At 42.1% G+C, this 24,112-nt stretch overlaps 1 protein-coding gene across 1 annotated transcript in view; it reads right to left on the bottom strand.

Moving 5' to 3' along the window:
- STMN2 (stathmin 2) overlaps positions 1-23,330 on the bottom strand; it is a 38,844-nt gene extending 15,514 nt beyond the window's left edge. Inside the window, exon 1 of the mRNA XM_063299409.1 lies at positions 23,158-23,330. Within this exon, the coding sequence (XP_063155479.1) occupies positions 23,158-23,176 (19 nt within the window). The 5' untranslated portion in view covers positions 23,177-23,330. The remainder of the gene's footprint in view (positions 1-23,157) is intronic.
- Between the last annotated feature and the right edge of the window lie 782 nt (positions 23,331-24,112).

The following is a 24,112-nucleotide window of genomic DNA, read 5'->3' as shown; positions in this document are numbered from 1 at the left end:
CCAAGTATACTCACACTATTCTATGCCAGCTAGATCTCTAATCTAGAGACTACCTTGCTAGTCAATACTGTGTTGTCTGCATCCCACCACCTTGGAGGTAGCACACACTCAGAATGCCTTACTTCAAAATTAAATTAAAATAAATCTACTTTAACCTTTGGATTTTAAACTAAACTTTAGTTTGAAACTCAGTATTCATTAATAAATATAAAAATATTTTAACAAATATAAAAAGTGTTAGATAAAAGTCAAAGTACAGAAAGCTTTGAGTTGAGCTTGACTCATGTTTAAGTATAAGGTCACAACCACACTATTTTCTTTGCAACAGCCTGGAAGTCATTTCCACTGATTTTTCAGTTAACCTGCAACCATGGAATTCCTTGGTGATCTTCCAACCAAATATCTCACTGAGCCCAGATAAGGTTTTCTATGTGCTGTCACCTATCCAGCTTCCTCCTCCAAAGAAACAGTAGGTATAGTATAAAAGCAAACAACCCATCTAAAAAATTTGGAAATATCAGATTGAATTATTTTTTCCTCAGATGAGAATATTACAGTGTTCTTCAACAGATTCTAGTCTGGCAGCTTTTAAATTTGTATATAGAGTTTAACCTAAGAGATATATAAACAAATGATCTTAGTGATTATTGTCACATCAATCCTTTAAAGTAATACTAAAAAAAAAATCCATTATTGGGCTTTGATTTTCAGTGATCTGGCCTATTTCTGCCTCTGCATCTATTGCACAGGTTTGTTTTGTTGTTATTTAAGTTGACAAGGGTACTACACAAAGGACTGGCCATTCATGAGTCAAGACTGCCCCTGAAGAAAGAGGAAATCCTCTGAAATGCTCTAGGTTGTTTCAATAAATATCTTGTTCTTGGGCTTCCTATAGGATTTTGTCTCTTTTTTTCAAATTGTTACTTCTGAAGCTTCTTCTTGAAGTTCTTTGTCATTCCTGTTTTAACCAGATTTCTAACTAGTGCTTGTTCTACATGGGGTGGGGAAAAATGCACAAGGATTTGGCTTTGTTTCTTATGGGAATATATGCATCCAACATCCATTGTCTATATCATTATTAAGCAGTCACCTGGCTAGTTTCTTTAGCCTCTGTTTTCTCAACTGGTCTGGTTGATTTGTAATTGACAACTCAGTTTGAAAGACTCAACACTTGCCAATTTAAAGCCAAATGCCGCAGTAGCTGAGGGATGGAGACTGCTTGGATCCTTGATAACAGCTATTCAGCTTGGTCTGTTTGCTAACAGGTCATGAACACTCAATTGTGAGCAGAGATAGCACTCAGAATTTTCAAGTAACAGAGTTTGAATCACAGTACAGTTGAAAACTACCTACATATAGGTAAATATTCTGATCCAGCATCAGGCAAAAAGCAGATGACAGTTTGTATGTCCCTTCGTGGCAAAGGGGAATATAACGCTAAAGAAAAATAACAGTACAGTAATGGCCCGCCTTTACTCTTCAGGAAGTGGTAATCTGGATGTGAAAGGAGAAATAGTTTGGCATCAAGCAGGTGATTTTAGCAACATCAAAAAGTTTGGACTTTTATTTCAATCTTCCCTGATCTGAGGCCCTCTAGATAAGTTGTCTTCAACTTCCATAATTTCTAGCCAAGATGGTCAAATGTCATGTTCACTGGAAATTATGGGAGTAAGCAGGCATAACCTATCCCTGGAAATATGTATCATGAAGAAGAGCTTTTGGCAGTCTCTCTGCAGAGACCACGGACCTGACCCTACTTATGGAATGAATCTAGTAGTGCTGGTGAAAGCTTATGCATAGTAACTTATCCATGAATCTTTGTGAAACAGAATTCACAATCACAGGGGTGTCTGCAGGGCATGGTCCAAAAAAGTCAAGATGGTAGCTCCAATGTAAAACAACAGGTAGAGCAACACACATAAAAAATAGGTGGAACGTTCATCACACTGTTGCAGCTGCCATATTGACATTTTTGACCACATCCTGTGGACACTCCTGCTTTGCAGACTAAGCCAGATAAATAAACTAAACACCTATTCTGTTTCACAATGGCATTAAAGAGCTACTTATAAAATAAATTCCATAATATGATATTCTGTTCCAGTGTCATTTTCAGTACTTTGTGTGAGAAGATTAATCCCAAATTAAAAATATTCATGACCCATGCCACTGTTCTGCTCTCAAATTCTATTCTATTCTGACACAATAGCACAATAACTATCATGAATAAAAAATGGCTCTAGCAGAGATGAAAAAAAATCCTGGTTTTGTTTCTGGATTGCCCTGGGATACGCTAACAAAACAGTCTTATCAGCCTTAAAACTGGTTGAGTAGGAAGTCAGTGTAGGCTTCTGGATTTCATATGCAAACAGCAGACAAAGCTTATCATTATAATTCTGCAGGCCGCCAAATATAGTTTCTTAGAAAGGTTGTAAGTTCAGCCTGAGACTGTGATGCATAAACCACTGAGTGGGTGTATAAGACCTTAAACGTTAGCACATTATACATTACATGAGAAGATCTAAATTTAAGAGAGCATCAGCAGAACAATTTGACTTAAATCTGAAAACGTCCCTACTTGAAATACTGGAGAGCTGCTGGAAATCAAGGAAGGGCAACCAACATAACCATAATCATTCCTAGATGGGCAACTTGTTGAAGAGCTGGTATGGCTGCTCTAATAAAATAGTTGCAGGGCTGGGTGAGTAGGGACGTCCCATTCACAAAATAGCTGCCATGTGGGCATGGCCAGTCCCAAACCATCCATTCAACAGGAGGCAAACTGATGAGGTTGTTTATCTATTTCCACTGATCCTCCAGGATGGTCTTTGACATTCCAGTTTACCTTTTTTTAAAAAATTCAGCCGACCAACAAACACACTTGGGAATAAACACCACCAGGTTGCAGGAAAGAATATATTTTATGGTAAAGATAGTGAAATGAGTACCTATAATTATGTCCTTTCCCAGTTAATTATTGAAAATTTACACACACACACACACACACACTCACATACAGTATATACATACATACATACATACTGTGTGCGTGTGTGTGTATAAAATTTATTTATTTGTTTATTTGTTTATTTGTTTGTTTATTTATTTATCCAATTTGTCCCCGCCCAGCTCCTCCCATTGGGGGACTCTGGGTGGTTTACAACAATCAATTAAAACAACAATCATAAATATACAATATAAAAATACGGTAATAAATAATATAAATAAAAGTAAAGATAAAAAGTCCAAGTGGCAAAAGAATCTAAAACAGTCCAAGTGTGGGAGGAGTGGTCTATAACAGCCATCCCCATGTAGATCTATTCCCCTCTCCACCCCAAGCGAGGTGGCAGAGCCAGGTCTCCTCTGAAAGGCCAGGAGCGACGGGCCCAATCTCACCTCCCGGGGCAGCATGTTCCATAGGGCGGGCGCCACTGCAGAGAAGGCCCGCTTCCTGGACACTGCCAAATGAAGTTGTCTTAGAGACGGGGTCTGCAGCATGCCCTCTCTGCACGATCAGGTGGGACAGGTTGATGTAATGGGGAAGAGGCGATCCCTCAGGTAACCTGACCTCATGCCATGTAGGGCTTTAAAGGTAATAACCAACACCCTGAATTGGACCCAGAAGCAAACTGGTACCCAATGCAGCTCGCGCAGCAGTGGTGTTACATGTGCCCTTCTAGGGGCACCAAAAACGGCTTGTGTGGCTGCATTCTGGACCAGCTGAAGCTTCCGGATACTTTTTAAGGGTAGCCCCATGTAAAGTGCATTGCAATAGTCTATGTGAGAGATAACAAGGGTATGAGTGACCGTTCAAAGGGCCTCCCGATCCAGGAAGGGGTGTAACTGGTGCACAGCACGTAGCTGCACAAAGGCTCTCCAGGCCACGGCTGCCACCTGCTCTTCGAGCAGGAGCCGTGAGTCCAGGAGGACCCCCAAGTTATGCACCGGGACTGTCTGGGGCAGTGCAACCCCATCCAGAACCAGAGATGTTAATGTCCCAGATACGGAAGAACCATTAACCCACAGCCACTCTGTCTTACCAGGGTTCAGTCGAAGCCTGTTGTTCCCCATCCAGGCCCCCACAGCCCTGTGGTCACGGCATCACTTACTTCACCCAGAATGGAGATATACAACTGAGTATCATCAGCATACTGATGATACCTCATCCCATGGTGACGGATGATCTTGCCCAGCGGTTTCATGTAGATGTTAAAAAGGAGAGGGGAGAGTACTGGTCCCTGTGGCACCCCACAAAGAAGGTGCCGTGGGGCCGATCTCCCCTCCCCTATCAACACCGACTGGGATCAGCCCTGGAGGAAGGAGGTGAACCAGCATAAAACTATGCCTCCCACCCCCAACTCCCTGAGCCGCCCCAAAAGGATACCACGGTCGATGGTATCAAAGGCCGCTGAGAGAGCAAGGAGAGCAAGGATGGATGCACTGCCTCTATCCCACTCCCGCCAGAGATCATCATACTTTATATGTGTGTGTGTATGTATGTATGTGTGTATGTATGTGTGTATCTGTGTGTGTGTGTGTGTGTATGTGTGTATGGTGTGTGTGTGTGTGTGTGTGTGTGTGTATGAAGAATGCTTATTTGAGTAGAGTCAGACTCCTCATGGCCCTTCCAACTAATGGACTGATGCCAGGCCAAATCTCCATTGACTATACCAGATGCCAATTTGTGGATGACCATTTTGGAAGGGGGCTTTGCTCTGGGGCTTGAGCCAAGATCCAGCCCTTAAGAACCACCATTCTCTATTTCCTGATACCTCCTTTTCTTTTCCTTACTGCATTTTTGAAACTCTCTTTTTTTATTCCTTTTGTATGAAAGATATCTGACTAAATGGCTTGCAGAGGATTATAGGAATCAGGATTATAGGAATAAGTTATCTTGCTCTAAAGTGAGCAACATGAAGCCTCAGAATTACTAAATCCCATTAATCCCCCTTTTTTGTGGGTTTCTTACAGAAACAATTGTCAAAAATTAAAAATATAGTATAAATTCTAAAAGAGGTCTCAGTTGAGACAAATAAACCTGATAATTCCCCAAACCTCAGGGGAAGAAAATCCAGAAATCGGTCACCCTACTAACTAACCGAATTAACTGGGCCCCTTTCAGTCAGGATTCAGAACTTGTTATAGCACTGAGATGCCATTGGCCATATTTGTTGACCACTTCTAGAGGAACTGGGATGGTGAAGGTGCATCTGTCCTGGATCTCTCAGTGGCCTTCAATATTATCAATCATCTAATCTTCTGGACCAGCTTACAAGGACTTACCATCTTTGGTTCTGGATGGGACTGCCCTTCCCAGAGTTGATGAACAATTTGGGGGGTCCTTCTGGACTCTCAATTCATACACAAAGAGGAGGTGGTAGCTGTTACTAAGAGAGCCCTTGCACTAGTCCATCTTGTATGCCAATTGCACCTATTCCTAGACAGGAGGTCCTAGTCACTGTCACTCATGCTTTTGTCAGCTTTCATCTGGATTATTGCAATGTGTTCTACATAAGGCTTCCCTTGAAGATGATTTGAAGGACAACTGGTCCAGAATACAGCAGTATGAGTAGTTATAGGCCTGTCTTAGTATGCTAAAGGTAAAGGTTCCTGTTTAGTCGTGTCCAACATTAGGGGGCGGTGCTCATCTCTGTTTCATGGCCAAAGAGCCAGCATTGTCTGATGACACTTCCGTGGTCATGTGGCCAGCATGACAGTCAAGGAACGCTGTTACCTCCCCTCCAAAGCAGTACCTATTTATCTACTTGCATTTGCATGCTTTCAAATTGCTAGGTTGGCAAGAGCTGGGGCAAGTGCAGGAGCTCACTCAGTCATGCGGTACTCAGGTCTTGAACCGCCGAACTTGCAACCTTCTGGTCGACAAGCCTGGCGTCTTAACCACTGAGCCACCTTAGTATGTTATGTAACCCCTATACTCTGCAAACTGAACTGGCTCCCAGTGGGCTTCCAGATGCAATTAAAGGTGCTGATCATCACTTTTTAAACCAGTTCTTGCATAGGACAAGGTCTTTTGCCTATCTATAATAATTTCTGCCTCTCCCATGAGGCCTGACAGAACAGGTCCCTTATATTAAACAATGTCATCTAATAGGACCCAGGAAGTGTGCCTTCTTTTGTCATGGTGCATGTCCTATCTTAGAGTGAAGAACCAGGCTGAGATGGTATCTTGGTCTCTAGTGTTTATTGTCCTACTGTAGTAGACAGAAAATCCTGCCAGACTGAAAGACTGTGGGAAACCCACACAGATAAACCCAAAACTCAAGGCAGGTCTGCTCTGAGTTTCTTCGAAGGAAAGTTCAAAGCCTCTAAACTACGCATGTTTTTTTCCCCCTGGATAGGGGCCCCCTCCTGCTCACCATCAGTACTCATGACAGTGCCTACCCTATGTAACATCATACCCCCTGACATTCAGATGGCCCTGTCTTTGCTGGCCTATTATAAATACCTATTGGTTCTTCCCCTGGCATTGGGCTACATTGTGGGATGAGGCCATCTTCCTTTGATTACATGGTGGCTGATTTGCTCTGAGCATATTGACTGGTTTTTAAATAGTTTTGATTTGTTTTCTTATTATTGGTTTTTCTGTTTGTGAGCTGCCCAGAATTGTGTGTTGAGTGGGCAGTCATATACATTTACAAGATACATAAATAAATACATAAACCCACATGTGGGACACAACCCTACCCTTTCTGTATGATTGCCTCCACATAGCCCTAGTTCTCTTCCCCCCAATGTTAGGTCCGGCTCTTATCCACCCATGCTCTAACAAAATTGTCAACGTTTCATTAAATTACCATTTCTTATATGCTTTGGGGAGAGCCCCAACAGTTAAAATGAAATAGAAGTGACATAGAAGTGTTTGTATTTTCTTTCACACAAGAGAAAACAGTATATAACACTTTGTACATGGAATGAAAGGAACACCATGGAGTATGGCTGCTGGATTGCTGTAAACAAGCAACTGCTGAGTATTCTCTGCCCAGCCTATAAATAGGAGACTATATAAGCTTTCCCTAAAAAGTAGACCTCTGTATAGTAAAAAAGTGAGTTTAAAATCTAAAACTAAAGTGAGTCCGGTTCTATAATAAAGCTCACCTCATTAGAATAACAATTATAATACTTATAATTAATATTAATAATATGTTGTTGTTTATTCGTTTAGTCACTCTTCGTTTAGTCCGACTCTTCGTGACTCCATGGACCAGCCCACGCCAGAGCTTCCTGTCAGTCGTCAACACCCCCAGCTCCCCCAGGGACGAGTCTGTCACCTCTAGAATATCATCCATCCACCTTGCCCTTGGTCGGCCCCTCTTCCTTTTGCCCTCCACTCTCCCTAGCATCAGCATCTTCTCCAGGGTGTCCTGTCTTCCAATTATGTGGCCAAAGTATTTCTGTTTTGCCTTTAATATCATTCCCTCAAGTGAGCAGTCTGGCTTGATTTCCTGGAGGATGGACTGGTTTGATCTTCTTGCAGTCCAAGGCACTCTCAGAATTTTCCTCCAACACCACAGTTCAAAAGCATCGATCTTCCTTCTCTCAGCCTTCCTTATGGTCCAGCTCTCGCAGCCATATGTTACTACGGGGAACACCATTGCTTCAACTATGTGGACCTTTGTTGTCCGTGTGATGTCTCTGCTCTTAACTATTTTATTGAGATTTGTCATTGCTCTTCTCCCAAGGATTAAGCGTCTTCTGATTTCCTGACTGCAGTCAGCATCTGCAGTAATCTTCGCACCTAGAAAGACAAAGTCTTTCACTGCTTCTACATTTTCTCCCAATATTTGACAGTTATCAATCAAGCTGGTTGCCATAATCTTGGTTTTTTGAGGTGTAGCTGCAAGCCAGCTTTTGCACTTTCTTCTTTCACCTTCATCATAAGGCTCCACTTCGCTTTCAGCCATCAAAGTGGTATCATCTGCATATCTGAGATTGTTAATGTTTCTTCCAGCGACTTTAACTCCAGCCTTGGATTCCTCAAGCCCAGCATGTTGCATGATGTGTTCTGCATACAAGTTGAATAGGTAGGGTGAGAGTATACAGCCCTGCCGTACTCCTTTCCCAATCTTAAACCAGTCCGTTGTTCCGTGCTCTGTTCTTACTGTTGCTACTTGGTCGTTATACAGATTCTTCAGGAGGCATACAAGATGACTTGGTATTCCCATACCACTAAGAACTTGCCACAATTTGTTCTGGTCCACACAGTCAAAGGCTTTAGAATAGTCAATAAAACAGAAATAGATGTTTTTCTGAAACTCCCTGGCTTTTTCCATTATCCAGCGGATATTGGCAATTTGGTCCCTAGTTCCTCTGCCTTTTCTAAACCCAGCTTGTGCATCTGGCAATTCTCGCTCCATGAATTGCTGAAGTCTACCTTGCAGGATCTTGAGCATTACCTTACTGGCATGTGAAATGAGTGCCATTGTTCGATAGTTGGAACATTCTTTAGTGTTTCCCTTTTTTGGTATGGGGATATAAGTTGATTTTTTCCAATCTGATGGCCATTCTTGTGTTTTCCAAATTTGCTGTCATATAGCATGCATTACTTTGACAGCATCATCTTGCAAGATTTTGAACAGTTCAGCTGGGATGCCGTCGTCTCCTGCTGCCTTGTTATTAGCAATGCTTCTTAAGGCCCATTCAACCTCACTCTTCAGGATGTCTGGCTCTAGCTCACCGACCACACCGTCAAAGCTATCCCCGATATTGTTATGCTTCCTATACAGGTCTTCCGTATATTCTTGCCACCTTTTCTTGATCTCTACTTCTTCTGTTAGGTCCTTGCCATCTCTGTTTTTGATCATACCCCTTTTGGCCTGGAATTTACCTCTGATGTTTCTAATTTTCTGGAAGAGGTCTCTTGTCCTTCCTATTCTATTGTCTTCTTCCACTTCCACACATTGCTTGTTTAAAAATAATTCCTTATCTCTTCTGGCTAAGCTCTGGAATTTTGCATTTAATTGGGCATATCTCCCCCTATCACTGTTGCCTTTTGCTTTCCTTCTTTCTTGGGCTACGTCTAGTGTCTCAGCAGACAGCCATTTTGCCTTCTTGGTTTTCTCTTTCTTTGGGATGTATTTTGTTGTCGCCTCCTGAACAATGTTGCGAACTTCTGTCCATAGTTCTTCCGGGACCCTATCTACTAAGTCCAGTCCCTTAAATCGATTCTTCATCTCCACTGCATATTCCTTACGAATATTAGTGAGCTCATATCTAGCTGATCTGTGAGTCTTCCCTAATCTCTTTAGTCTAATCCTAAATTGTGCAAGAAGAAGTTCGTGATCAGAACTACAGTCAGCTCCAGGCCTTGTTTTTACCGACTGTATAGATGTCCGCCACCTTTGGCTGCAAAGGATGTAGTCAATCTGATTTTGGTGTTGTCCATCTGGTGAAGTCCATGTATAAAGCCGTCTCTTAGGTTGTTGGAAGAGTGTTTGTTATGCAGAGTGAGTTGTCTTGGCAAAATTCTATCAGCCTATGTCCTGCTTCATTTTGTTCTCCCAGGCCATGCTTACCTGTAATTCCAGGTGTTATTTGACTGCCCACCTTAGCATTCCAGTCTCCTGTGATGAAAATAACATCTCTTTTAGGCGTGTTGTCCAGTAGGTGCTGCAGATCCTCATAGAACTGCTCTACTTCAGCTTCTTCAGCATCTGTGGTTGGGGCGTATATTTGGATCACTGTGATGTTAGATGGCTTGCCCTGAATTTGAATTGAGATCATTCTGTCGTTTTTTGAATTGTATCCAAGCACTGCTTTAGCCACTTTACTATTAATTATGAAGGCTACTCCATTTCTTCTGTGGTCCTCTTGTCCACAGTAGTAGATCTGGTGGTCATTTGATGTGAAGTGGCCCATTCCAGTCCATTTCAGTTCACTGACGCCCAAAATGTCTATCTTTAATCTTGACATCTCACCAAGAACCACATCCAATTTGCCCTGGCTCATAGATCTTACATTCCAGGTTCCAATGGTGTGTTGATCCTTAGAACATCGGATTCCCTGTTCACCACCAGCACTGTCGGCCGCTAGCCGTCCTTTCGGCTTTGAGCTAGCTGCGTCATCACGTCTGGGGCTAGTTGAACTCATCCTCTGTTCCTCCCCAGTAGCATTCTGACCATCCTCCGACCTGGGGGTCTCATCTTCCAATGGTATACCAACATATCTCTGGTTGTACTGATCCATTTAGTTTTCACAGCAAGAATACTGGGGTGGGTTGCCATTACCTTCCCCAGGGATCGCATTTAGTCTGACCTCTCTGTCATGACCTTCCTGTCTTGGGTGGCCCTTCACGGTTTAGCTCATGGCATCACTGAGGTGCTCAAGCTCCAGCACCACAAGGTAACGATCCTTTGCTGAAGATTAATAATATAGTAGGTACCATTTTAATAAGTAACTAATTGTATATGATTACTTAATAATGAAAAAATATCAAATTAATTAACTAATTATGATTAGGGAGCCAGTTTGGTGTAGTGGTTAAGGCTAGAAACTGGGAGACTGTGGCACAAAGCCAGCTGGGTTACCTTGGGCCAGTCACTTTCTCTCAGCCCCAAGAAGGAGGCAATGGCAAACCACTTCTGAAAAACTTTGCCAACAAAACTGCAGGGACTTGTCCAGGCAGTCTCCAAGAATTGGACACAATTGAATGGCGGTGGAAAAAAATTATTAAATAAACGTACTACTTGTAGTCAATATATTATGGGTTAAGATTGAGGAGCAGGTAATATGTTGAAATGGCTAAGGTGTTGAACTAGTACCAGAGACCCCCAGGTTCAAATCTATCCCCAGCCATGGGAGGTCACTGAGTGACTTCAGTCCAGTGATATGGGACGTTGCTGTGGAGGAAAAGTGGAGGAGGGTGTACTTTGTATGCCACCTTGAGCTCCTGATGGAAAGATAGCATAGAACTCTAAGAAATAAATAAAATAATGGTGGCAAAGCTCATTATCATTTGAAAGGATTTAGATGTATAAGTTATAGCCACATAACTGTAGCTTGACAAGTTGAATCTGTGTCAACTTCCCTCAACCAGGGATTGTAAGTCCTGTGATCCCCCTCCCTCACCAGTCAGCATTTTAAAAAAGTTCTAAATGCCATATTGCTGAAAGTCAACAATAAAATGATCTGTTGCTTATGAAGTGTTTAGAACAGTTTTAAAGTGAATATGAATGAGTTCTCATGAAACCTCCCCTTATCCATATTCCTTTCCAAATATTATGTTCTCTTCGATTTAAAACTGAAGCAAGATTTACTGAAAAATACTTCCTGTTTGAAATGTTTCAAGGATTAAAAAAAGTTTAATTACAGGACTCTAGGAAAATGCTCCTGACCAAGCTTTATTGTTATTGTGGTTGGACAATGGATAATGTGAACAAGCAACTAAGGTCTTATTAAATAATCATTTAGGCTCTTTTTAAAAGCAATCAATATGTTTTTTATATATTGGAAAGTAGGGAGGAGTGGCAATTTGAAAGAAGTAGAAAGCATATCTGATTTATTATAACTTTGGCATAATATGTCGGCATATTTTTCTTTGATGGGTGATTGCTTTGATTTTATATTGAAACAGTTTAGGTTTAATTTACCAGTACTGATCAATTATTTTATTTTCCTCTGAAAATTTATCTCATTGTCAATGTGGTGAACTGAGCAGAGCATTACTGTAACTGGTGCCTTCACTTCCTGCAAGATCCATGAGCTTTCTCCCTACCATGCTCTGTTCTAGAAGGAGCTCATCTGAGGAAAAAAGAAAAATATGTGGAGGTATCCTATTTGGGAGTGGTTTTGGATCCTCAGGATATACTCTCTGTGGTTGTTAAATCTAAATCCACCTCTTTCCCTGTAATTGGAGCAGATCTGGGTTTAAACAACCATCACACACCCTTGCTACAGCAATTTGGTTTAATCTCTCAATTTACCATAAATCACAGTGAGAATAACTACTAAGTGGTTTATCTTCTCAATGCCTACTTTGGAAGAAATGGCAAGATAAAAATTCAATCAATTTGTTGCCCGCTGTATATAGGTTAGAACTCAACCCTATATACAGCGGAAAGAAATCTCAAAATGTTTCAAAATCAATGTCATGACTTTTTTAGACCCATCACATGTTATACATGCTAACTTCAGAGATCAGCATAGAAAAATTATGATAGCTTTGTCCACTCAATGTTTTTTTAGTGAGACTGAATTATGATATCATAATTTCCAAACTGCTGGAGGACTCAATTGCTTGCTTGCAGAAGGTTTCTGAAATTAGATAGAAGACCCTGTGAAATTGAGTTGAGGACCCTGATTGCTCTGCCCTCAAGCACCAAATGTTTTCCCAAAGAGTAAAACTTTTTGAAATCTAGTTCATTTCAGTTGAAAGTAAAGCACATGTTTAAATCTCTTCTATTTACATCAATGGATATAAAAAAAGTATAATTCTGGCTGGATCTTGCTTATTATGTGTATTAGGACAGATTGAAAGAAAATACTATGAATAAGATGTGCAATTAGGATTTCAGAGATTTAGAAAATAATATTACAAATGACCAAAATCAGCAGCAAAATGTAATGTGGCAAACAAATAAAAACCTTTGATACTTATCAAATGGGCACTCCCATTTCATAACACCAAAAGTTTCCAGCAGTAAAAATTATACATGTAAACAAGATAAAAGCATCACAGTTTAACAAATCTAATCACCTTATCCCATCCCAGCAAGCACTTCTGAACAAAGTGAAAAGTAAATCCATGTAACTGATGGCTAAATGTAACCTCCCTATTGAGAGACTTTATAACAAATCTTCTGTTGGCAATAAAATGTTAAGTTAGCTAAACCTGGGTCTAATTAGATGCCTCCTCCCTTTTATTTCACAAAGAAAGAGATGTCTCTGAGGATGTGTAGGTCCCCCTTTTTACCACTCATATATTAGGGATGTGTAAGTGTTCTATGCACAAATTGTTCCATGGAATATTTAGCGTTGGGATGTCCATGCCTGTTTCTGATATTTTGATCCATGCAGGGGATGAAACGGGGCTGTTTTGTTCTGCCTAGAAATAGTAGTTGGAGAGTGGAGAAAAGCTAAGGATATTGGTGGCTGGTGGAAGGGAGGGAGGGGAAGAAGGAACTGGGAAGATGAGGTTGGGTAGGCCAGTGTGATATAATATCCTGGGACACTGGTGGCAGTGACTGATGGATAGAAGAAAGGTGGGGGGAAGATAGGAGTGGATGGATATGCTGCACTGAGAATTGTGGAAGAGAAAGAAAACACACAATAGCATTACCATTCTCACCTTATCTGAGTTTTGTTTTGTCTGAAACCTGAAACAACCAAGATGCTCTGGGTTTTGGTTTAGCTAAGCTGTGACTGCCCTGAAATGGTTCATCAGAACTTTGGAATTTGATGGTTTGTTGTAGGGATTCATAAAAACATTCCCATTTCATACACACACCTAGCTGTGATTGAAATTGCTCCAGGGACAGTGTTTCCATCTTTAAGACTAGTGCACCTAAACATAACAGTGTTATTGGAAGTCTTCATTGCAAGAGTGAGAATTCACACAGCTGTCATGGCAGAAATTTTCCCTGTATCACAAATGAGGAAAAATCTATTATAAATTCAGTATCTATTTCTTTATCAGTTCATTATTCAATTTTCCTCTGTAGCACATTTTGTGTACTATAAGTAATTGTAGTAATTGCTTTTAGATACATCAATTACAGCCTTCCATCTTCATGAGAATCAGCCCTCCTCTCTTTTGTCTAATCCCTAACACTGACACATTAGCTAAAGAATGTTGCCCTATATTGAGTACTGTAGTGGCATTGTGGAAGACCAAGGAAATGCACAGGTGAGGGAAACTACCCCAACAGCCCCACTTGGCTCAGATTTTAAGACCTATTTACAATGTAACCAGGAAAAAAGCCCAATCTGAGTGGGGAGAACAGCAGCAAAAGGCTTTGTCTGATGCTGAAGCAGCTATAGCAACTGCTATGCCATTAGGACCTTACACTAAAGGGCAGCCTTTTGTGCTACAGGTGTTGGCAAATGAGGAAGTGGCTGTATGGCATTTGTGGCAGAAAGGGCTTACAGGAAAGCGAGTTCCTTTGGGGTTCTGGTCTTGAAAATTGCCTAATGTAAGTTACACACCATTTGAGGGGCAGCTTCTGGCATGTTACTGGGCTCTTGTAGATACAGAAAGAGTAACTGGATAAGACCCAGTAGTACTGAGACCTGCTATTTCAATCATGGCATGGGTAAAAGATGAATCTGCAAGCCCACGGGTGGGTTGGCTCAGCAGTCCTCTGTCCTTAAATGGAAATGGTACATTGCAGAGAGGGCTAGAGCAGGACCCCAAGGAATTAGTGCCTTGCAGGAGCATGTCTTGGCATTGACACTTACTGGGGAGGAAGTGCAAGAAAGGTTAATTGCAGAAATTGAGAAATCTCCAGTGCAGGAGGCTTTGCCTTATGAGCAAGTAACCCATGTTGAAATATGGTTTATAGATGGATCTGCTCGATATCAAGGAAATGAAAGGGTGTGCGTGCTGCAGCAATTAACCCCCAAAAGCAAATCACACTAACTCATGCAGGAAAAGGCAAATCCAGCCACTATGCTGAGTTAATGACAATTTTAATGGTAATGGAACATGCTGTAGAGGAAAAAGCGGATGAAATTTACATATACACTGATTCATGGGCTGTATACAAGGGTGTAATCACATGGTATCCTAAGTGGAGAAAGGATGGCTTTTGCATTCACAGTCGACCTTTGTGCGGGCAGGAACTTTGGATACAACTAAATCAGCTGCTCCAACATATAAAAGTACATATTGGGTATGTAAATGGGCATGTTTCAGGAACACCTGAAGCCTTATACAATCAGGTTGCAGATAAATTAGCTAAAGTAAGAACTGCTTTGCCTAGCCAAGACCAGGAGGAGGAAATTGTTAATTTTGGTTCAATGGACTCATGAAGAATCTGGATACTAGGGTGCTAAAGCTACCAGTGAATGGGCAGCACATAGGGGTATTCCTTGTTCTGTGGGTGCAGCTACCACAGCAGCTACTAGATGTGAGCTGTGCTCTCAGCTAAAGTATATGCCTTTGTCAAAAACCCCAATGGGGAAACTGCATAGAGGGAAGGGTCCAGGGCAATTTTGGCAAATAGATTATATATCGGACCCCTACCCAAACATGGAAGATGTCAGTACATACTGACCATGGTAGATACATATTCAGGATACCTGCTAATTTACCCATGTTCCAGGGCAACCCAGGAAAGCACCATTAAAGGGCTAGATCTTCCGATGAGAAGTGGGAGACCCCTTCAGATCCAATCTGATAATGGAAGCCATTTCGGGGGAAAAGACATGAGAGATTGGGCCAATGAATATTCAATGGACTTATTTATTTATTTAATTTGTTCCTGCCCATCTCCTCCAGTCGGGGGACTCTGGGCCATTTACAATAAAATAATTGATTAAAACAACAAACATACAATATAAATACAATATATAAATATAAAATTACTCATAATAAATACATATAAAAATAAGGGTAAAAAAGTCCAAGTGGCAGAAGAATCTGATACAGCCCGTATGTGGGAGGAGTGGTCTAAGATACCAGCCATCCCCATGTAGAACTATTTCCTTCTCTGCCCCAAGTGAGGTGGCAGAGCCAGGTCTTCAGACTTCTCTGGAAGGCCAGGAGTGATGGGGCCAATCTCACCTCTGGGGGCAGCGTGTTCCACAGGGTGGGAGCTACTGCAGAGAAGGCCCACTTCCTGGACCCCACCAAATGGAGTTCTCTTACAAATGGGATCCACAGCATGCCCTCTCTGCATGGTTGGGTGGGACAGGCTGATGTAATGGGGAAGAGGTAGTCCCTCAGGTAACATTATCACATTCCCCATCATCCCCAGCAGCAGGGCTTATTGAACAATGGAACGGCCTTTTAAAGCAAAAATTGAAACAATTGACCCCCAGCCATACATTGAAAGGGTGGGGAATAGTTCTTGAACAAGCAGAGTTTGAATTAAATAGTCCCCTTTGTGCTGGACAAACACCTTTGCAACACATGTTTGAGGTAGTAGCTCCTGCACCAGTAGAGCACCTCAAAGTGTGGAAAATTCAGCCTTCGGGCAACACCTGACAGTGCAGGGGCAGATTGTGCAATGCCAGAAGAGGTGGTGGTGCCAGCTGGAGGTCAGACAGCAATACCTCTAGGCATAGGGATCACAGTTCCTCATGGCACGTATGGGTGAATTGCACCCAGATCTAGTCTAGCCCTTAAAGGGATACAGGTGTTAGGAGGGGTGACAGATGCTGATTTCCAAGGGGACGTAAAAGTACTATCACACAACACTAGGATACAGGATGTAGTCCTTCTAGCAGGACAACGTATAGCCCAACTAATTTGAGAAAAATTAAGTTTCCCGGTTATCCAGGAGGTAGCAGCTCCAAACCAACTTACACGCAGAGGAGACGGAGGGTTTGGATCAACAGACAATGACCTCTTTCCAGGACAAAATGTATGGGTTATATATCCCAATCAACCAAATCAAACTGGAAAGATTCTAAGCAAAGGGCCAGGTGCTACTTATTGGGTCTTGCTGGCTAATAACACTCTCCAGTATGTTTAGACACATCCAAGTTAAAACGTAAAGAATAATACGTTTGTGTTTCTGCAGGTAACACATCATGGAAAGAGCATCTGAGATTACACCACCTGAAAATTATAATTTTAGGTTTTCTTGTCTTTTCCTACAGCTGTTGCTGTAGGTGATTGCTCCTCTTCAGGAGACAAAGGCAGTCTAGGAGAAGCCGCGGTTTGCTTATTGCCATCACTTATCTGTTACACTGCCTTCAAGAGTGCTTTGCATTCCAGTTTTTACCAGCAATCTCACCCCTTGTCTTGCTGCAAGAGTCCAGCATTGGCTCTAATGCAGGCTCTTGAAAGTGAGAGAGAGAAAAGGAAGGGTGGTGGCTTCATATGTTTTAGCTTTTAAATTTTACATGGATTATAAGAAGAAGTTTATTAAATTTCATTTGTCACTCAGCATGGCACATGATGATAAAAGGGTATTTAGGACAGTGTTTGATAGAGCCTCCATGGACTGGTATGGTCTATCTGAATTTTGTTTTTGTTTTAACAACTTTTGGCTGTGGAAGCAGACCAAGCACAAAGTAAACTCCTATGCCAATGCATACATTTTTCCTTCCCAGGTTTGCAAGTTTTAATTTTGGGAAGTTATTGGGGAATTAAATGGCATTAAAGTGTTTTACAATTGAATCGTATAATGTTGTCTTTACCTAAACAGGAAATGACTTGGACCCTGAGTTTCTTGAGAATTAAAGAATGATTAATTTAGAAAGGGAGGCCAGGACCACAACAATTCCTGTTTCTCTCTCCTAGTGTCTGGTCAAATGGAAACAGGAAGGGGTGGGGATGAAGCAGCAATTTGTCTTTTTATTAACAGAAGTGAAAAAAGATTTTGGGTCTGCCCTTACAGATCTTTGTCTGCACTCAGTAAACAAACAAACAGCCACTGGATGATACCAAGTTGGCTTGCATTTTAAAAAGCAGTAAGGCAGACCATGTCATCCAATGGGGAGTAATGGAATTAAACCTTTGTCTCCTGGAGTTGATCCTAGTTCTCCAGTGGCTAATGGTAAAACTGTCAATGTTTTCACTGATTTTAAATATGCCTTGTGAAAAAAAAATGGGGACTGCTTTTGCCCCAAGGTTGCTTGCATTCAGCCCTGCCCTGTCAGGGTATGGAGGCATACATTATTGTGATTATATTGATCTTTGATGATTTATCTTTACTGCAGAAGTGTTCAACTGACCTGCAAACATTTTTAGGAGTCCTATGGTCAGAAGAGACGTTTGATTTTGCCTCACACCATGGGTGATAAGGTACAAAATTTTCCCCTTTCCCAGATGGTGAAGGAGTTGCAGAAATTTTGAAGAGTGCTGGGATCCTCCCACACTTAGCACAAACACTTTGCTCCTTATACAAATTTGTAATAAAGGGGTGGAGAATGATTCCAAAACAAGAAAAATGAAGTCCAGGTCAGTGCAAACCTCTATTCTGATAAAATAAAATAAAATAAAAATTTACAACAAGAAAGTGTACTAAATTTATCACCATTAAGCATTGAACAAATGGTAATTTGGAGACTGGTCACATTTTTGGAAAAGGCTAAGAATAAGTCCACTCTTACAACAGCCCCTCCAGAAAATGTTAAATGGTTGGGGGAGGCAGTTAGTAAACTAAGCAACTGCATTAGGGGATCTTTGCCCTCCCCTTTGGCAAGTGATTTAAAAATCCCTTGAAGTCCCTACTTTGGTTTTAATGTACTAATGCCTATTTGAGGCACTCAAAAGCAACCGGGTTAGATCTCTGTACCTCTAGATCTGTGGTCATAGCTGCACCAAAAGTTGATAGCTGGATTGCCCCCAGGTCTAGTTTGGCTGTAAAGGGAATCCAAGTGTTAAGCAGAGTGTAACAGACCCAGATTACAGAGGAGAACTTTAGGCTGCCCTGTATAACAGAGGGACAGCAGTGTGTCTGTTGAGAAAGAGAACTGACTTGTCCAGCTAATTCTGGAAAATACCTATGATTTGCCCAGTAAAAAAGAAAAAAAAAAGATAAATGCCAAAAGCTAACACCTTAAAGGGTTAGGGTAGAGTTACATGTACAAGAAAAAAGTTTGGTACAAAATATCTTAACAGCAAGCTAGCAAAGGTAAAAGTGTTAACAGTAAATCTGTTATTGTTTCTAACTATTTTCTATCTCCTGGATGAACATTGCTTTTTGAGCCCGGTGGGTATCTTGGGTTGCAATAGCTTTTGCAGGTCGTTGGGGGAACAAAGACATCTAGCATAAGTATGCCTCAATAAACGATCATTACAATTGTTGAATTTGTTCTGCTTTATCAATACATTGGCAAGGTGGGTTTCTATTGCACATAGAGTATTTATTAGGCTATGGTTGTTATCAATTAGACCTTTTCAGAAAGGTTAAAGGAAAAGTATGTTTCTTTATCTTATTTAACTAACAATAAGTTTTTATGATGGTGATAAGGATTTTTATGACAGAAAGAATAGATGGAAAAAAAGCAGTATTTTTGGAAACTGGGATTATGGGCTATCTTTAATATCCTTTGTTAAAGTGGAGCATGTTATGATTAAAGCATATGAATTCTTAGATTCTCTGTTAGAGTCCTTGAACACTACCACTGATGCAGGCCCGCAACTAGGGTCTGTGTTACCCAGGGCAAACATGGGTTCCACGCCCATTTTGGCACCCCCCCCCCCCAGCGCAGTGCCCGGGGCACATGCCCCGCTTCCCCCCCGCCAGTTGCAGCCCTGCACTGATGTCCTACCAGCAGTGAATTGGGCACCTCGATGTGCTAACGGCTGCTCACAGAGGAATGCGTGCCATTAAGCAGGAATGCTGTTTGTTCATCCTGCATCCACTGTTCAAGAAAGCAGAGCAATGCCATCGTATAGCCAGAAGTTGCTGGAGGAGCTTAATAAAGTGTTCTGGATGGGAGTGTGATAGAACAAAATTTTAAGGTTTCTTTGTATAATTGTTGCATGTTCACTTTTATTATGTATGTGTGTATGTTTTGTTACTCAGCTATGTAGTGGGCAGACATACAGTACATACATATATACATACATATGTAAATGATTCGACAGCAACTAACAGCAGCAACAACAACAACATATAAAGCACTAGCTAAAGCTAAAAGATGGCCTTATAAAAATCCTGTTTATGCAAACACCACATTATTTAGTCCACCTAACCAATCCTGAGGGAAGCAGAAGGCAACATGGCTAATTTTTTTATACTAGGAGTAGATTGTATACCTTGGACCAAGCTAGCGCCACATTTAACCATTGCATGGGCCTTTAGTGTGCATATTTTTCTAACAGCCATATTTATTCTGCTAATACTGATGTAAATTGGGAATGGATCAGAGCAACCTGGTTTGAAAAACAATCTCCAGTGTTAAAATGTTCAGTTATAGACATAATAAAAGGAGCAACTATAGTTGCCTATCCATATCTTCCACTCTCTGACATAAATACTCATCATTTGTGGATACCTCACTTTGTTCACGATTAGCCACAGAGGAACCCTTTTTTCATGACCACCCGATGTGAACAATGGGGCTTTCAAAGATGGCTTTGCCCAACCCATGCTACTCCATTTGAACCATGTGCTTATAATTTTAGCAGTGCTACATGTGTATGAATTCAGTTAAAGGTTGATGCTCCTAGGAACATTGATAATGGAGAAGGTGTGTCTGTGTAGTATCACTAGACCCAGTTTATTGGGAGGATGGAAATTTATCTCACCAACCCGTTAGAGAATGTCGATGTAATGTTTCCCAAATTTGCACTACCGCTGGATATTATGCAGCAATTGAGTATGAAACAAAAACTCTAGGCTGGGAGGCTGAAGAATGGAACTTTACACTTCCCATGGGATTTAATATCAGCTCAACAGCTCAATTAATATGGAAAAGTAATCAAGTTCAATCTCAATTGCAAGCCCTATCCAAGTAGTCCCAGTACTACTATCCTAGTAGTCATCTGTACAAGGGAGAAAGAGAGGGAACAGCTGGATTATGCTTATAAATATGAAAAAAGTTATTCCAGATTTAGATGAGTTAGATATTAAGAATTTTTTTCTTAAGAAGCCCCCCCCCCAGCTGAGACATAAGAATGAAGTATTATTAATACAGTGGGAAAAATGGAAGTTTTTCTTGTAATGCAATTAATTATCCAAGGAGAACAGAACAAGTAGCTGCTTTTATACATGATAGCAAGAGGACTGAATAATAGAATAACTGGATCTATTAATCAGCAGGCCCCTGGATGCCTCTCATCTGTATTTGAGAAGTGTTTTCAGCCATGGTGCCCAATTCAGAAAATGGGCCTCCTGCAGTGATCGGTCTCTGACTGAGGAGGCCAAATTATCAATACTGATTTCCAGATTGCTGCATGGAGGGGGGCGGGGGGCGGAGGAACGGGTGTGAGCAAGCACTGCGGGGCTGGCCAGACTCCTGACTGCTTGTATTTGCATATGCAGCTGTCTGATGCACTACCCTCAGGAATAACAAAGCCCTTTTCTACCAGGTTGGAATGGCTCCTGCTGCGCTTAGTATTCTGAAGCCAAAATAGAGCAGTATTTAATGAAAGGGCATCCGTGGGCATACATATTAATTCTGAATTCATGAGCTAAAAGCATCTAGGAGGACAACATCTGTGACAAGTCTTTTGTTTCCTGGAAGCAAGAGAAGAGAAAAATGATGTTTTCCTCCAATCCTGCCCTGATGAGTTATGGGTGGGCCAACTTAGTAAGTTAGTATTCTGAGAAAACATCTCTTTCCATAACTGCAAAAGGAGAAAGGAATGTGATTTTTTTTAAAGTCTCTGCAAAGTGTGTGATGTTATGGTTGCCAATCCGTTTCTCTTCTATGCTTCCTGAGATCCACCACACCCTTTACTGCAGTATCACTTTTCTCCACGGGTTTTATTGCAGACTCAGAAAAAAAATGAAATGAAATAAAGGCTAAGGAGAAAGGAGTAGGAGGGAGGTGAGAGGAGACCGTGCCAGCCATTGCACTCCGCAAAACTCTGCTCGATTAGAGGATTCGAGGAAGGACACTTTTTCTTGATACCCATTGCTAAGGCATGGTGGCTTACTCTGACGCTCCCAGACCCGCAGTCCTGATTCCTGGAGAGCGCTCCAGCGCACTGCAACCTTTTCCTTCTCAGATGCAAAGGGCGGGAGCGTGCAGCGCAGGGGTGTGGCGGAGGTTTATTGAGTCTGCATGGAAAAAAATAAAGGCGGGTGGGGGGAGCTTTTGCTCTATCAGACAAAATAAGAACAAAGTCGCTGGAGGCATTGTAATGGGTACGCAATAATAGAGAAGAGGAAGAGGAGGCTAATCCAGTGACCTACTTCAGGGCACACACGAGCTGCATATTTAATGGGCGGAGAAAAGATCAAGCGGGATCCACAGAAACAAATTATTGTAGCAAACCAGCAAGATAATTCGAAAAATAAGCAATCGCGCTATAGGAAGAACCTGAGCAAGGGGTAGCATTTGCGTCGGTGTCCTCCGCTCCCTTCGTGCGTCTTTCTCGCTAGCCGGGGGGAGGGGGAGAAGGGAGGGGCGAGTTCCCCCAGGGCTCCTGCGAGGCAGCGGCGCGCCGGCGGCGGCGGCGAGATGGGTGGGGTCGGTCTGCATTGTGCTCGGCTGCTTGAGGGGGTGGCGTCGGACTCTGCAGGTGCGCTCCCGCCGGGAACGCCCGGAGCACCGGCTAGGCGCGAGCTTTACACAAAGCCACGGCCAGCCAACGCCACCCCAGCCCTAAATGCTCTCGCTGCCGAAAGCAAGCAAAAAAGCAAGTAACACACAAACGCACACACCTCTTCCACCTTCCGCACAAAGGCACTCAAAAGCAGCGCGGTCTAATTCAGATCCCGACCCTCTCGTGCAACAGCCCTCGCCGAAGGAAATGTTGTCTGTCTCCATCGCACCCACGTGGCGGGCGTGTTGGCTAGTGAAGGCGACTGGCCAGGTTCCCCGCACACATTGCACAAAGGTCGCTCGCCTCGGTTCTGCGAAAGGATCGCAAAGACTCGACCGATCGGCAGAATCGGATGTCTGGGGGCGAGCGAGGGGGAGGCTGGAAACATGTCAGCCCAAAACACACACCAACTTACTCTTTTGCTCTACGTTACCCCCAGTCTGCCACAGGGGTCCTCTGGAGCAGCATTTCCTTAAACCCCTAAAGAGACAGCTGATTTATCCGACGTGAAGTGGAGGAAACGCGACTAAGATTTAAGTCGAATTGCATCGAAGTACTTCAGTTGGAATGATTTGTGGATCAGGCTATTAAAAAGACTGAAATAGAAAATCTTGACGTAAAACATAGACTTAAGACTTCGACTGCTTAGCCCTCTCCCGATTTGGCTTTTAGAAAAACCAAGGGTAATAACAATAACAACAACAACAATTCTCCCTTTTATAAATACAATGCAGCACCAAGGACAGCAGAAAGGGGACGGTTTGAGAAGAGAGGCTGCCACGCCGAAGAAACTGCTCTGTATTTCTTACCCATTGCAGTCTTAGCCATCGTAGGTGCTACAGATGCTCCGAGCTTGCGAAGGCAAAGAGGTCCAGCTACAGCAGTGGAGAGAGCGCGCGCGCGAGAAGACTAAGGCACTGAGTCAGCAGAGCGGGGCTGTGCAAAGGAAGGAGCCAGAGGCAGGAGCCCATGAATAATTATCACTCCTCAGCCTAAGCAGATTGGCTCGAGAGGTCCCCTGACATGACTCCCGCAGAAGCAGATTCTCTGAGCATTAAATATTGATCTGCCTGTGGTGCTGAAGTACAAAGTGCCAGAATGCAGTTTGAAATGGAAATTGGCCCTGGAGTGTTGTGTTCCCCCCTTACTTTCACTTTGATAGTACATTCCATGTCAAGCGCTTCATGTCCTACTAGAAAAAACCTATTGGTCTTGAAATCTCTGGCTGTTGCTGTATGTGAAACATGCACAAATGCATTCAAAGACAATTTTGTGGCACTGACAGAACAAGGAGGGGAAGTTTAAAGGCTGTTTGTTTTCCTTTTATCCACTTGGCATAATGCTGATGCTTGCATCTTTATACGGAGCATATATATTTGTGGCTGAAATGTTATGTATGCTTATCTATGAGTAGGGCCTACTGAGCCCAGCACTGTAGAATTTAATTAGGATTGGATATACACTGGCTCATGTTATTTCTTAACACAAACATTCAGTGCTTTTGTCTTCTCTTTCTTTTTATCACCTGGGTATGTCATAAAAATAGTTTTTAAAAAAGTGTGGGAGGGATTATTAGTTTTTTAAAAAGTGTGTGGGGGATTATTACTGTTTTATTGCCTTTCAGTAATTTGTAACTATAACAAAATACAGGAAACAGATAGTCCTCACTTAACAACCACAATTGAGACTGGAATTTTGGTTGCTAAGTGAAGCAGTCATTAAATGAATCCAACCTGATTTTATGACCTTTTTCGTGGCAGCCAT

Source organism: Candoia aspera, chromosome 3 (genome assembly GCF_035149785.1).
Source record: "Candoia aspera isolate rCanAsp1 chromosome 3, rCanAsp1.hap2, whole genome shotgun sequence".
Classification (NCBI taxonomy): domain Eukaryota; kingdom Metazoa; phylum Chordata; class Lepidosauria; order Squamata; family Boidae; genus Candoia; species Candoia aspera.
The sequence above is the reverse complement of the archived record's forward strand: the minus strand, read 5'-3'. Positions and strand labels throughout refer to the sequence as shown.